This window comes from Brassica oleracea, chromosome C7, assembly GCF_000695525.1.
Source record: "Brassica oleracea var. oleracea cultivar TO1000 chromosome C7, BOL, whole genome shotgun sequence".
Classification (NCBI taxonomy): domain Eukaryota; kingdom Viridiplantae; phylum Streptophyta; class Magnoliopsida; order Brassicales; family Brassicaceae; genus Brassica; species Brassica oleracea.
In genome coordinates, this window is record NC_027754.1 from 37,946,195 (window position 1) to 37,960,499 (window position 14,305).

At 36.9% G+C, this 14,305-nt stretch overlaps 3 protein-coding genes and 1 long non-coding RNA gene across 5 annotated transcripts; all 4 read left to right on the forward strand.

Moving 5' to 3' along the window:
- The first annotated feature begins 874 nt into the window (after positions 1-874).
- LOC106305454 (transcription factor DIVARICATA) lies at positions 875-2,085 on the forward strand. Its single transcript, XM_013741821.1, has 2 exons — positions 875-1,245; positions 1,476-2,085. Exons 1-2 carry the CDS (start codon positions 875-877, stop codon positions 2,083-2,085), a joined length of 981 nt encoding a protein of 326 aa, XP_013597275.1.
- A 1,585-nt stretch (positions 2,086-3,670) lies between these two features.
- LOC106305442 lies at positions 3,671-4,386 on the forward strand. The gene is made up of 3 exons (XR_001262986.1): positions 3,671-3,754; positions 3,865-4,172; positions 4,258-4,386. It is a non-coding gene; the product is annotated as an uncharacterized LOC106305442 (long non-coding RNA).
- A 2,375-nt stretch (positions 4,387-6,761) lies between these two features.
- LOC106306870 lies at positions 6,762-9,972 on the forward strand. Its single transcript, XM_013743644.1, has 9 exons — positions 6,762-6,912; positions 7,143-7,516; positions 7,597-7,998; positions 8,102-8,263; positions 8,361-8,418; positions 8,520-8,603; positions 8,695-9,038; positions 9,124-9,241; positions 9,463-9,972. Exons 2-9 carry the CDS (start codon positions 7,173-7,175, stop codon positions 9,550-9,552), a joined length of 1,602 nt encoding a protein of 533 aa, XP_013599098.1. The 5' UTR covers positions 6,762-6,912; positions 7,143-7,172; the 3' UTR covers positions 9,553-9,972.
- Positions 9,973-10,255: 283 nt separating this feature from the next.
- Positions 10,256-12,368, forward strand: LOC106301791 (dnaJ homolog subfamily C member 17). Of its 2 annotated transcripts, none has more exons than XM_013738266.1 (4): positions 10,256-10,369; positions 11,004-11,721; positions 11,811-11,993; positions 12,091-12,368. In XM_013738266.1, the coding sequence occupies exons 2-4, from the start codon at positions 11,023-11,025 to the stop codon at positions 12,109-12,111; spliced, it is 903 nt and encodes a 300-aa protein (XP_013593720.1). In that variant the 5' UTR covers positions 10,256-10,369; positions 11,004-11,022; the 3' UTR covers positions 12,112-12,368. The 2 variants fall into 2 exon arrangements, with proteins under 2 accessions (XP_013593720.1, XP_013593721.1); XM_013738267.1 differs by lacking the exon at positions 10,256-10,369 and adding an exon at positions 10,660-10,743.
- Positions 12,369-14,305: the final 1,937 nt, after the last annotated feature.

Genomic DNA, 14,305 nt, shown 5'->3' on the forward strand with positions numbered 1-14,305 from the left:
CAAAACATATTTATAGTTGTTAATTATCTTATATCTATCATTTTCTCTATCAAAATTTAATAGAAACGTTATAATTTCATAAAATTGCAAAACAATGAACTATAAAATTTAGACTAAAAGGTGAAAATTATGAAACTATAATGATATAAATCAAATTGGATTTAGGGTTAGTCTCGGGTTTTAATGATTTTTCAAATATGAATATTTTTAAAAACCTAAATCAAATTATCGGATGACTGGATTAACCGATTTGACCACATGTTCTGGTTGAATTTAAAAGTACTGATTTAAATGCAAAAAATATTTTAAATACACAAAATTCTTACAAATTAACAAACTATTTGTTAAATTATTAGTGCTTAAAATAATCCGCGCTTGCAAAGCGCGGGTCAATATCTAGTTTTGTATATTATTAGAGTTGACACCTTAATAAACATAATAAATCTATGGTTCTAAGTACATTTTTATTTATTACAAAAATATGATTTTGAAAATATAGATTTATTTCCATTATACACTACTGCAAAAGGAAATAATAAGTCAAAGTTGATGTAGGTTACCATCTGTAACGTGATTGTTGGTACAGTGTATTATGCACCATATATGATTAGGAATAGAAACAGGGACCAAACAAAAAAGGGAAAACAAAAAATCACAAATAAAATTTTCAATATAAAAGCTATAGCGTATCATGAAAATTGATTTGTTTTTAAACGTCTGTTAAGGTTTATCTCTAGAATAAACAAACTTTCGTCTTTATCGATGCTAGTTTGTGTGGTTATAAAAACATAATCTACGACTTCAAGTTAATAGTATATTATCATTCTAGTTTTGGTCTAACTTTTTATATATTTGTAACAGAATTGCTTAGAAAATGAGCATAGGAGAGAAAACCAGTGGTGGTTCATCGTGGAGCAGGGATGATGATATTGCTTTTGAGAAAGCTCTAGCAATTTATGCCGACGAAACTGAGAATCGCTGGGAAAAGATTGCTGGATTTGTTCATGGAAAAACATTGGAGCAAGTTTTAAAACGTTACGAGGTTTTACTTCGTGATGTTATGATGATTGAATCAAGCTATGTATCTCTTCCTGAGTATGATTCTTCAGAAGGAACACATGCCAAAGATACAAACATTTCGGAGTATGGCATCATCAATCGAACATGTGAGTATACGCAAGAATGCAAACCAAAACCAAAGCAAAGACGACGTAAGGGGATTGCGTGGACACCGGATGAACACAGGTTACTACTACGTACTATTCACTTATTTGTTAAATGATATTTTTTTATGATAGAAAAAACATTGTTGTTTTCTTGTATGGTATTTGGTTTTTTGGTAAAACTTGTATGGTATGTTTTTACAGTGTTGATATATATATTTTTCCCATATTTTTTCAGTGTTGATATATATACCTTTTGTTTATTGATATATTTATAAGATATTGAATCTTGTGATGTTTTTTCGTGAACAGCCAGTTTCTTATTGGTCTGGAAAAATATGGAAAAGGTGATTGGCGTAGTATTTCTCGTCACTTGGTAGTGACAAGAACACCGACTCAAGTCGCAAGTCATGCTCAGAAATACTTCTCGCGTCTTAACTCTAAGAACAAAAACAAAACGAGACAAAGAATTCATGACCGTGACGTCGGAAGCAGCAACACCTCAGCAATGCAAAGTCCAAACACATGGCAAAACACTCAAGCCACTTCGCAACCATCACAAGACCATCATCCTACATATAGCACACCAACCCTATGGAACACACAAGCTACTTTACAACAATCACAAGACCATCCTATGTATGGTACACCCACCAAATGGAACATGCAAGCCGCTTCGCAACCATCGGTGAATATACCTATCTATGGCACCCACACCGTAAACCAATCAATGGTTGGACGTATGGTCTCACCATTCGGAAGTAACATGAACCGCTTGGCTCCACCTCACATTTTTTACGGAGTTCAACATCATTCAGCACCTTACTCCTCGGTTTCAAGAGCACCTTACTCCTCGGTTCCTAGTGCACCGTTTAACATGGCAGCTTCGTACAACATGACATATGCACCTACATCTCGTTAGATAGGTCTGAGCCTCTGTTTTATATGCTTGTTAAGGTGTAAAATGGTATAAAGAAACTTAATATTCAGTTTGACTTGTTATTTCAAATGATTAAACAAGTTATTTTCCCGTGTTTATGCACGAATATAAATATTTACAAATAAATATATTAAAAATTAAAAATATTATAATTGTAATTTTAATTATTTTGTAATTTATGTATATAATTTATTTTAAATAATATTATATTATTTTAAGAGAAATCTCTAGGATATCACTATTTTCTTTTTTAAATATAGCATACAAGGATCACGATGATAAAAATATTTCATTACAAAGTTAAATAAACAATTATATCCATAGAGTAAACTAATATAAAATGTTTAGATTACGCGTTCATTGCTTATGTTCGTCATCTGCTACTCGAGGGAGCGGTTGCTCAGATGGGCTATCTCCGGTAAAGTTCCTTGGTGGAAGCAAAACAAAGAAGTGTCGCCGCAAATCTAGAGAAGAAGAAGAAAACAAGCAGAACCATTGTACCAAAATTTAGTAAAAAGAAGAAAAAAAAAAGTGGTACATGTTACCCATACATTAAGCATAATTGATATAGTTATTGACATAATTTGATAATTGAGATCACGTTTTACGTATATTATTTTACTATAGTGTATGTAGAGGTGGGAACCAATTTTTTCATATATTATTTGATAATATGTGTAGGTAGGAATAGTTTTTTTATATAGGATATCCGTTTGAACTAGGCTCGGGTTTACTCGAATTTCAAGTTTACGGGTATAGAAATTTTATTCATACTCGAGTATTTATTGTTTCAGATTCGTTTGGATCTCGCGGATTCGGTTCGGATCCGTACACCCATTTAAATTATGCTAAACAAATAAAAATCTAAATATATCTTAATAAAAACTGAGACAGCAACGGATTCTCCACTCCTGCGGAAATAGAGTGATTGCCAAAATCCAAAAATAAAATAATATACAACATATAAATGTGAATAGTATATAACAAAATGAATAAAATTAACATTAAATTGGTTCAGTTTGATATTTAGATGGAGAATTTTGATATTTAGATGAAGAATTGACAGATGTTTCTGATATTTTGAATATTTGTAAACTATTTTAGAGATAATTTTTATACTTTTAGATAGTTTTAATATTTTGGTTAGATACTAAGCTTTTAAAAATAATTTTATACATATAACAATGATTTAAGTATTTTTGGATGCCTAAAATATTTTGGTTCGAATTGCGTTTGATTATTCAGATAATTTTTTTTATAGATCCATTGTATATTTGTTAGCTTCACTTTGTTTTTCGAAATAAGTTTCGGATCGGTTTTTCGGATCGAAATAAAAATATTAGACCATCTCCATCGGTAGCTCCGATAAATGGGTTCTTACGAAAAACACAAAAAAAAAAAATCAAAAATGCATTAAAAGAACAGAACAGGTGTCAAATATGGGACTTTAAGAATCACTAAAACATCCCATACGTGGCCATTTTGTATTGGCTATTGATTAAAGTCAAAAGGGAAAAAAAGTTCCCATCTCTCTCTCCTCTCTCTCTTCGTCCGTTCTTCTTTCTCTCTTCTTCTTACTCTTTTGGCCGAGAACAATTAAAAGAGTTGAAGCTGTTCATCGTGCTGCTGATGGAAGCGCTTTTGATAAATGGTACTGATCTCACCTCTCTCTTAAAGTCTTAATTTTTTTGATTTGTCGATTTGAGTTTTCTTATGGTTCAATCTAGATTTGTGATACTCTGTTTTGGGAGTTGATTCTAGTGAGGAATGTGGAGTTATGATCGCGGTTGCTCTGTTTGATATGCACGAGTACGGAGAGAAGCGAAGTGAAGTGAAGAGATTCAAGTGCGTTTCGAGTGGCAAGTACGAGGAAGTCTCAGCGAGCTTTGTTTTGTGTTATCCTTTTTCATCATCGAGCTTTGTCTCGTGGAGTACGAGATGCTGGAGTATACTCCGTCTAAGCTAGCAGCCTCGGCGATCTATACTGCTCGGTGTACACTTAATGGATTTGTTGAGGAATGGAACAAAACATGTGAGTTTCACACAGGCTACAAGGAAGAAGAGCTACTGTAAGGAAGATGGGGGTTTTGATTTATTTTTGGAATGTCGTTTCGAAACCGATAAATGAAAATGGGGTTTTGATTTATTTTTCAGGGCGTGCGCGAGGAAGATGGTTGGTTTCCATCAAAAGGCAGGAACAGGGAAGCTAACAGGAGTTCACAGGAAGTACAACACCTCAAAGTTCTCTTATGCTACAAGAACTGAACCAGCTGGGTTTCTACGGGGCTGTTTGTTTCACCATTTGTCATCTCTATCTACATGATTCATTTGTATGATCTATTTAGATGATTCATTCAGATTTTTGTGACTGTTTGTTTGTCCATCCAAATAACTCATCTAGATGAATCATCTAAATGAATCTTATAAATGAATCTTATGTTTGTTTCTTTATTTTCATTTCCATCTAAAACAGTTTAGTAAACAAATTACCAAAACACCCATGTGTTGATTTAATCATATATTTGATATTAATTTTAACTATATTATATTTAATTATTTAATTTAATATATTTACAGTACAATTATTTCAAAATTAACGAGTTTTTTTGCGGTTTTGGAGGGGGGGGGAAACAAGATTTTTTGGTTTTAGCGGAAAAACGCATTTTTCGATTTTGGCCAGAAAACGAGATTTTGCGATTTAGGCGGGAAAAAGCGTTTTGGCGGTTTTGGCGGAAAAACGAGATTTTCGGTTTTGGCGGGAAAACGGGTTTTTTCGATTTTGGCGGTAAAACACGATTTTGCGATTTTGGCGGTAAAACGCGTTTTGCGATTTTGGCGGGAAAACGAGATTTTCGGTTTTGGCGGAAAAACGGGTTTTTTCGATTTTGGCCGGAAAACAAGATTTTGCGATTTTGGCGGGAAAACGCGTTTTTTCGGTTTTGGCGGAAAACCGAGATTTTCGGTTTTGGCGGGAAAACGGAATTTTTCGATTTTGGCCGGAAAACGAGATTTTGTGATTTTGTTGGGAAAACACATTGTGCAGTTTTTGCGGGAAAATGAGATTTTCGGTTTTGGTGGGAAAACACGTTTTTTTTTGTTTTGGCAGGTAAACAAAAAATTTCGGCTTTGGCGAGAAAACGCGTTTTTGCAATTTTTGCGGGAAAATACGTTATGGCGGGAAAATACGTTTTTGCGATTTTGGCGGGAAAACGTGTTTTTGTTTTAGCGGAAAATGCGTTTTGGGGTTTTGGCGTGAAAACATGTTTTTGTGATTTTCGCATGAAAACACGTTTTTGCAAATTTGGCTTAAAAACACGTTTTTCCAATTTTGGCGGAAAAATGAATTTTGGGGTTTTGACGTGAAAAATTAGTTTTTAGGTTTTCGCGGGAAAACGCGTTTTTGTGGTTTTGTCAGTTTTCGTGTGTGACAAAATGATATTATGTTTAGGTTTGTAATTTGTGAATTACATTAAGGGCACAATAGACATTATACCATTTTGAATGAACCATCTCCATTCAAATGATCTAAATTGGTTCAGCTGGATGGAATTTGAAGTTATGCCTTAAATTCAAAAAGGCATTCAGATGATCTATCTGGATGAATTGCATTTTTAGTGCCTAAACAAACAAAACTCTCATCTTCATCCAAATGACTCATCCGGATGGAGAAACAAACAGGGCCTACTTTAATGGAGGAAATAAAACTATAGTAATAAGAACGAATGACTCACAATCTAAGTATGAGATTTACAACTGTTGGTTGACTTCTTCTCTTCTACTTTAGATCTTTCTTTACTTGAGAGAGTATAAAAAGATGCAATATTTCTTTTTTTTTTTATACCATGCTTTATATAACATTCAATTTGTGAAGGGAATCACCTTTAAACTTACATGTATATAATTGTTGTAAAGCCCTCCGGGATATTATACGCTTCATTTTGGTTAATGCCACTCAGGAACGTCTCAAACATTCTACAAACCATTGCTACATACATAGTCATGGTACCTGATTGCCATCTTAATGATATGGTATAATCGTCCTAACTCAAATGCATGTCTCACTGATTTAGTGCATCTGGACATAGCTCTTTCTCTCTTGTTTGCCTCCTTGTGAGAGAAGAACATTGGTTTTACAGGTGAACCTTTAAGCAATACATAACAAAGGCAAGAGAGGCTGGTTTTTGTCTCAGATGATCCTTCTTCATCTCTGACGGGGTTGCGTTTCTTTCCCATGACTCCTACATATGAAGTTGAACCCCCTCTCATCTTCCTCATGATCCCATGACTCCTACAAATCAAGATTTTAACTAATCGACTTTTTCTCGTTTAGTATTTGTATTTGTATTTTTAATATGCTTTTATACTATTTTTATTTGAATTTTTATGTATGTTTTTTTGAAATCTAATAATTCAACTTACAAAAAAAATATATATATAATTTTAAAAACCTCAGTGAGGTTCTCCCATTGGACGTTAAGAAAATTAATCAGACTAATAAAGGTTCTAAATTTTTCAAATCATAAAATTAACTATTAATTTATTCATTAGAGCCGATAAGCGTCTCTAACGTGCAGAGGTCTAAGTCAGTGCCACACGTCCCTATACGATTGGTTGATACAATACACGGCGAGCGAGACGAATCTCTTTAATTCCTTATGGAAATGAAAAAAATAAAAAATAAACAAGGGGGAAGAATAGAATTAGGGATTTTTTGGCGGTGGTTATTAGGGCTCCTCCACGACGCGACACACACTCTCTCTCTCACCTTTGACGGCGTTTTCACCACCTCCGCTCCACATCGATCTTACGGTGCCTCCCTGATCTCGATCCTAGCTTTCTATATCTTCAATTTCGCAAATCGCGATTTATTCTACGCCGTTGATTTCAATGCTTTGTGTGTAATATATATATATATATATATAGAGAGAGAGAGAGAGACTTACGCCGCGGAGAGGATAACAAAAAACCCTAGCTTCTGACATTATCTCTCTCTTAGGTTTCGCATCATTTCGTAACCTTACTGCGTGAAAATTTTATAGGAATCGCGAGCGGGGGGTGCTCTAGATGAGATGACGGACAAGGAGATTCGTCCGATCAAGCTGAAGGCTAGCTGGGCGATGAAGAAGCATGAAGAGGGTAACAGCTCCTCCTCCCGGAAAGCTTTGGTTAAAGTCAAGTTAGAGAAGGACAAGCACGTTTCTTCAGATGACGGCTCATCGGGTAAAGCCTTGGTTACTGTGAAGTTAGAGAAGGAAGAATCTGAGGTTCTTGTAGCGAGTGGGGTGATGAAGAGGAAACGAATCTCTCGATTAGTGGAGAAATCTCGAAGATTCTCAGCAAAGAGTGAGAGCAGTTTGGATAAACAGAAGACATGTCATCGCAGAGGGATGACTACTCGTTGGAACACTGAACGGTATCCAAAGACCGAACCTTTTTTTTTTATTTAATTGTCAAGCTTGCTTGTCTTTTGCTGATCTTTGTATTGTGTGACAGGATTGATAACGCGGAGCGTGCGTTATTCGAGATATTGAAGGAGAAAGGAGCTTCTTTCGAGCGGCCTGTTCCACGGGCTGAGTTGCGAGTTTCAGCTCGCAGGAGAATCGGTGATACTGGGCTGTTGGACCATTTGTTGAAGCACATTGATGGGAACGTTACCCCCGGTGGCGCCGAGCGGTTTAGGAGGTGTCATAATACCGAAGGGACCATGCAGTATTGGCTAGAGAGTGCTGATTTGATCAAAATCAAGCTTGAGTCTGGGGTTTGTGATTCTAACTGGGCTCCCCCTTCTTGGTGGAAGCTTCCGAATGTGAACAATATCATTAAACTTGAACCTGGGGTTCTTGATCCGTCCGAGTCCCCTGCAAAGCTTAAGGAAGAAATGGATAAAATGAGGAGGTAAAAAAATATGCTTGCGAGATTCTGAGTTTCAGTATTTGCTTAGTCTGAAGTTGAGGTATGCTTGAAATTTGAAAATCTCGTTTTGTTTGTGGTATGGCAGTGAGATCAAAGAACTTGTATCTGATTTGGCACTAATTAAACGTGAATCTGGAATTCCTGATCTGGACTCGATTCCTCTAGCTCAGTGGAAGATTCAGAGTATATCAAAAGAATCATCTGCTGTCTCCTCAAAGCTTAGGGAAGAAATTGATAAAATGAAGAGGTAATACTAATATTTCTGCAATATTCTGAGCTTTCAACATTTTTTGCTTTGTTTGTAGTCTTGTAAGCTTATTTTCTTTGCGGTATGCACTATGCAGTGATTTAAAAAAACATATATCCAAGCCAGAATTACCAAATAATGCTGATGCAAATGAGGTGACCTTTTGAGATCATTTTTTGTTTGTTTGTTTGTTTGTCTAAGGAATGTGTGAAGATGAGAGCATATTTTGAGAGTTTCAAAACTTTTCTGTTTGCAGAAATTAATCAAGGATTTTATGAGTTGGAGGGTAAAGACTGAAAAGCAAATTGCGGAGATCTCAAATTCATTGGCATCGACACAGGTCTAGGACTAAATTTGTTTCTAACTTCTTTGCATAGGAATGATTTTAACCTGATAAAGCTTTGTGTCTACCATGCCTCGCCTTGTTGCAGTGCATGGTTAAGGAATTAGTTTCGTGGAAAGATAAAGTAGAAAAGCAGCTGGTGGGAATTGCAAACTCGCAGAACGGTCGGCAGGCAAATGGGAGCAATTCCTTCAGTCCAGATCCTCAAAACTGGGAACATTTATTGCATAGTGCCAACTTGGATGATTTTACTGGGGACGGTTTCGAACCATGGGATGTTGATACTGACCTTATCGATGCTCTACCAGAGGCAGAGGCTGTCAGGCCGGATACCTACTTGCTTCCACCAAATGCTCGCAAAAGCTCTTTACAGGACCATATGTGGTTTGAGGAGCAGTCAGTGCTCAACTCCGAAATGCAGAGGACAGAGAGGTTAGAGCGGTTTACTTGGTTTCTAGGTTCCAAGAGTAGGCTTTATGCTTTGTCTAATATTTTTTTTGCTTTCCCTATATAATAGCTGCATGACCAGAGGTGATTCAAGAAGCTCCAATCAGGACAAGGCTGAGTTGACTCCAGGTTCTTCGATGACTGCAGGTCCAAGATCAGATATTGAGGACCCAAATATTATTTCTCAGGTAACGTAGTCAGCATTGGCCAGTTGAATTGGATGATCATCTTTTGTACCCCTTAGCTGTGACTTTACCACCTTCGCATCATCTCATAGCTTTCGTTTCATTCAACTGCCACACATTGCATCTCTTGATATTTTTTACGTTTATTTTTTTTGCTAGTGCTTCACATGATTTTAAGGAGTCCATTTCTTAAAAGAATCATCATGTATTTGTTTTTTCTTCAGGAAACGTTGAAAGAGTTGGTGAGTTGGAAAGCCAAAGCGGAGCAGCAGCTAATGGAAATGTCGGACGCTGTGCGAGCTCTTCAGGGATAAGAATCAAACCGAAACAGGCTTTTTACCATACACACAAGAGAGCAACGTTTGTTTCATCATAATGATCTCGATTCACCTACATAGAAGAATCCCTTGGAGACTTTGTACAGGGTTTCTGCTAAAAATTGAACAAAAGAAAGGGAAAAGAAAGAAAGAGGCAGTAGGGAAATCTGGAAAGTTTTATTTAGGAAGAGGTAGAAGTGATCATCTACATGAAAATGATACCCCCAAGGTAGAGAGAGAGACGCTTTTAATAGTAGTGGTTGGTCTTGCTGTATATTTCCCCTGACCACTCTCTTATTTAACAATCAAGTTCTTGAGTAATTTTTTTCTTTCTCCTTTTTCTATGAGGTCTCGTAGTATTTTCTATCGAGTTCGGATTATTGTTACTTGTTAAATAATCAAAGTAAATCATATTCCTTTTGTATCATCTGATACTATGTAAATCCTCGAGAAGTAAATACGAAACGAACCGGCTGGTTTGGTTCAAATGGTAAATCCGTAGTCCGTAGTCAATAACAATGGGCCTGTTGCAAGCCTTGACTCAAGGCCCTTGAGCCCCCGCCTTTAAACGGTGCCATTAGAGAGGTTGAAAGATATTCCACGAATCCAATATTTCCTTCTTTGGTCCTCAATGTTTGTCAGATTTGTTAAATTGTCCTTTTATTTGTTTGAATTGCAGTTTTTTAAAATAAAACTGGGATTGGCAAATCCTAAACTCAAAATCTTCTTCAATCCACGACGAATCACGCGATCGACTGATTCATCATCTTCTTCTTCTTCCTTCTCGTCCTCCTTGGAATCAATTCTGTCAAAGGTAACTCGATTTCTCAAGCAGTAACTTTCTCTTTTCCTCCGTTTGAGCTTGCTCGATAGTTTTAAGAGAAGGAAACTTTAAGTTCTAAGGTTACCGATTTGATTCGTAGGGATTTCACTTTAATTCGAGAGAAGCTGTGATGTGTTTCAGGCTGATAGAATCTGAGGGTGTCTGTGTTAGTCTACAACAGTCAGTGTTTTAGTTAGTTCATAACAGCCTTAAAAACTTGGACTCACACTCATATCTTTGATCCTTGAAGGTTATAAGAACCCTAAAGGAGAGACCTTTTTGAACTAATTGCTTTGAAATTGAAAAATAAAAGCTTCAGATATCCATCTCCGCGTTTATCCTCCTTTTGGCTGGTACACTTTATTGTAAGTTATTCAAGTTTATAACTTTGATTGATGAGTAGTGTAAGTGAGCAAGAAAGATTCTGACTTGCGCTTTTTTTTTTTTTTATGGTTACGGTTGTTCCTTCATTTATCTTTTGCTTGTACACTATATGATGTTCCAAAGCCTAAAACTATTAGTGTAGTATTTGCTTGTCACTTGGCGTTTTATCTTCTTCTTTTTTATGCAATTGGAGTTGCTAAGCTTCTCAGATTACTAACTCTCCTTTCTGTTGGACTTGTAGGGCGACAAAGGAGGAAGAAATGGAGGAGTTTGTGGACCATTACATAGTTCTAGGTTTACCTTCTGGAGAGGAAGCTCAGAACCTTAGCGAGAAGGAGATTTCAAAAGCATACAGGCTGAAAGCTTTGTACTTGCATCCGGACAAACGCCGAGACGATCCCGATGCTCATGAGAAGTTTCAGAGGCTCAAGACATCTTACGAGGTTCTCAAAGACGAGAAAGCTCGGAAGCTCTTCGATGATCTTCTTAGAATCCAGCGCGAGAAACAGCACAAGAAATCGCAGGTGGATTCCAAGAGGCGCAAGATGATGTCTGATCTGGAGGAAAGGGAGCAGCGTTCTGGTTTTGCTCCTAGTCATGCCGCGGCTAGACCTTATGATGAAGAGGAGAGAATCGCAAGGAAGCTTAAGGAGGAGGTGGATAGGATACGTGCACAACATGCCAAGAAGAGAGGCGGTTTCGAAACTCCTCCTGAGAGTGGTGGTGATGATGTAAAGAGGGGAGAAGATAGAAGTGGAAGTGGAGGTGGAGGTGGTGCTAGTGTTCAGCTTGATAAAGAGAGAATGTTGAAGGTTTCTTGGGAAACGATTGGTGAAGGTTATACAGCGGGAAGACTCAGAGAAGTGTTTTCAGAGTTTGGTGAGGTTGAAGATGTTGTTATAAGAAGTACCAAGAAGAAGTGCTCCGCTCTTATTGTAATGGCTACCAAAGATGGAGCTGTGAGTGTTATCTCTACTTAACTTGGTCTCTCTCTCATGTTCCGTTCCATAACAATGAAGCTAATCGTTGGTTGTTTCTCTTCTTATAGGTAGCAGCGACGAGAACACTGTGTGGTGATCTCTCTAACCCATTACTAGTTGTACCTCTTCAAAGAGCAGCACAAACCGATTTTCAAACCGCTAAGAAATCCGCAGAAGCAGAACCGCAGAGTAACATAGTAGGTGCTGGTTACCAAGCTTATGAAGACCAGGTCATGGAAAGACTTAAAAAGGTTAGTTTCTACTCCAAACATTCATTCATGTTGTTGATCTATTGAAATAGATGCCACAGCTTTCTCACATTTTTTAATTTATTTTGTCTTTGAATAGGCGGCTATGAACCAGAAATGATAAAAAGGAGTATAATTAAGCCACATGATGTTAAGCTCAAGCTTCTTCAAGACCAAAGTGGAAGTCTCTATTTCATATCATAGACTCGTGGTCCTTGCATGTTCTTTTTCTTGTAATGATATAGAGTTCAACAAGTATTTGTGGACATCCATTGTCAAATGATTGTTATAGAATCTATAATTCTACTAACTCTAAAAGTCGTACAAATGTTTTCTTTGTGTGGGAATTAATGTCTCGAGTTCACGTGTTTGTTTTGCGAGTTGTTTACCAGCACATTTTGAGTTCTTTTAACATATAAAAACACATTGGATTGTTAGGACACTTTCTTTGGAACAGCTGTTTTTTTTCTGATCTTTATGCACTCAAGTCTAGTTAATTGTGTTTTGTATGGTTAGGTTAAAGTAACTTAGCTAAATTGTGGACATTAAAAAAGGTTGGTATATGAAAAGGTGTGTCTTAATCTGAGCAACAAGTTTGAGTTCGTCTAAAGAGATCTAACGGGTAGAAAACGCGTACGATGTTATTGCTTTAATAACGATGGCATCGTGGTAGAGTAAGTAGTGGAAAGGAGGGTTGTTGGGGTGATCACCCGCATCATAAATCACTCCCCTTCGTGCCAGTGAAGTCGTTGGGGTCGCTACAGGGCGTTTCGGCGTGGTGTGCACCGGTGAGGTGTGGACAGCTGAATCGTGGAGGAATGAGGACTGGTTTTCAGATTGGTGGACAGGGGAGATGTGGACGGGGTATTTGCGATCAATTGACGGCGAAGTTTAGACGGGTGAGCTGTGGTCAGGTGATTTCTAGATGGGTGAGATGTGGTCAGGTGATTTCCGTGGAAGCGGTTCGCTGTCGTGTATGTTGTCGTGTATGGTTAGGATTTCAAAAATCGCCAAAAAAATTGTTAAATCAACGATATCTTTGAATAAAGTCTTATACAAGAAGAAAAATATGAAATCGATAGGTTTTAAGAATAGATCTATGAAATCTGAAGAAGATTTAAGAGGACAACAAATCTTGCATGTCGGAGAGCCGATTACAACGGAGGTGATATGATGAAGTCAAACCCAGAAATCTAGAATATCGGTGGACGTCTGGTTTATCGGAGGGGAAGAACATTTACAAAGAGAAAGAAGAGAAAATAAAGGATGAGTCGGAGTTGAATTACGAAACTGTGGTTTGATTAGGCTTAAAGATGTTTATGTCTTTACTCATGTATAATGTGTGTCCAATATCAAATGTGTCCTTAGTAGTAATTGATAACTCATAAAGTGTCTTGAAAGTCAAAATTCTCTTGTTTTGCATAAAATTGTCTTTTTCTGTTTTTTTTTCCTTCTCAAAACAAAAGATGATTCCCTCGATATTTTGCAGAAAATTCAAAACGTGTTGAGAATATATTTTTTTATAGATAAAAGAAAATCAGGTTTGGGTAAAACAGGGAATGGTATTCGCTGACCTAATAAGCATTAAGATTTAGAGAAAATTAGAAGATTGGACAACTTTTAAGTTTGAATTAGAAATTTGGACAAGTCCATGTTTTAATTAACCTAGTAGGAGAGAAGAAAAAGTGGACAGTTTTAACATTTTTGCCCCACAATTTTGAGCTAAAATTCGTGGGACCAGACTGTCTTTTGCCCAGAAAAACTTGCCTCAGGAATACCGACACACGCGCGCCGGATGTGCGTGTAAGAGACGAATTGAATATTATATTATTTTAATTTCAGAAGGAAACATGGTATTGGGCTTCGTTTTTGAGCTATTTGACCCCAAAACTTGAAGGCCTTATATGTGATGATTTCTCGCGGGAAACAACGGATCCAAGGTGGACGAATGGCCATTAATGACTGGTGACTTTGGAAAACATGTGTTTTACTTTAATTTATTAATTAAAAACAGGACAACTATTAATTATTTAATACAAAAACGTACGAACCCTATCTCTTTGCCTGTCTCCTTGTTGAGGAGTAAAAAAGGCTACCGAACAAGGGAACTTGAGGCAGCGAATTTTACACACAGAGGCATGAGCTGCATCCGATATGGTGAGGGAGGAAAGGGTATGGCGGATGGTGGGTGTTCTGTATATAGCATCGAAGGTAAATCATATATAAGCCGTACACCATTGCATTTATGACATTATAGTTATTGCTGAAATCATTTATTACAGATTTGAGGGTGTTCGGAATTCAGGTGTTTTTTT

Bases quoted from the DNA above. Each gene is read 5' to 3' on its own strand.
- LOC106305454 (XM_013741821.1), top strand. From the start codon at position 875: ATGAGCATAGGAGAGAAAACCAGTGGTGGTTCATCGTGGAGCAGGGAT. The intron at 1,246-1,475 runs GTTACTACTACG...TTTCGTGAACAG, and splicing joins TGGACACCGGATGAACACAG to CCAGTTTCTTATTGGTCTGG.
- LOC106306870 (XM_013743644.1), top strand. From the start codon at position 7,173: ATGACGGACAAGGAGATTCGTCCGATCAAGCTGAAGGCTAGCTGGGCG. The intron at 9,039-9,123 runs GTTAGAGCGGTT...CCTATATAATAG, and splicing joins GAAATGCAGAGGACAGAGAG to CTGCATGACCAGAGGTGATT. The intron at 9,242-9,462 runs GTAACGTAGTCA...TTTTTTCTTCAG, and splicing joins ACCCAAATATTATTTCTCAG to GAAACGTTGAAAGAGTTGGT.
- LOC106301791 (XM_013738266.1), top strand. From the start codon at position 11,023: ATGGAGGAGTTTGTGGACCATTACATAGTTCTAGGTTTACCTTCTGGA. The intron at 11,722-11,810 runs GTGAGTGTTATC...CTCTTCTTATAG, and splicing joins TGGCTACCAAAGATGGAGCT to GTAGCAGCGACGAGAACACT. The intron at 11,994-12,090 runs GTTAGTTTCTAC...GTCTTTGAATAG, and splicing joins TCATGGAAAGACTTAAAAAG to GCGGCTATGAACCAGAAATG.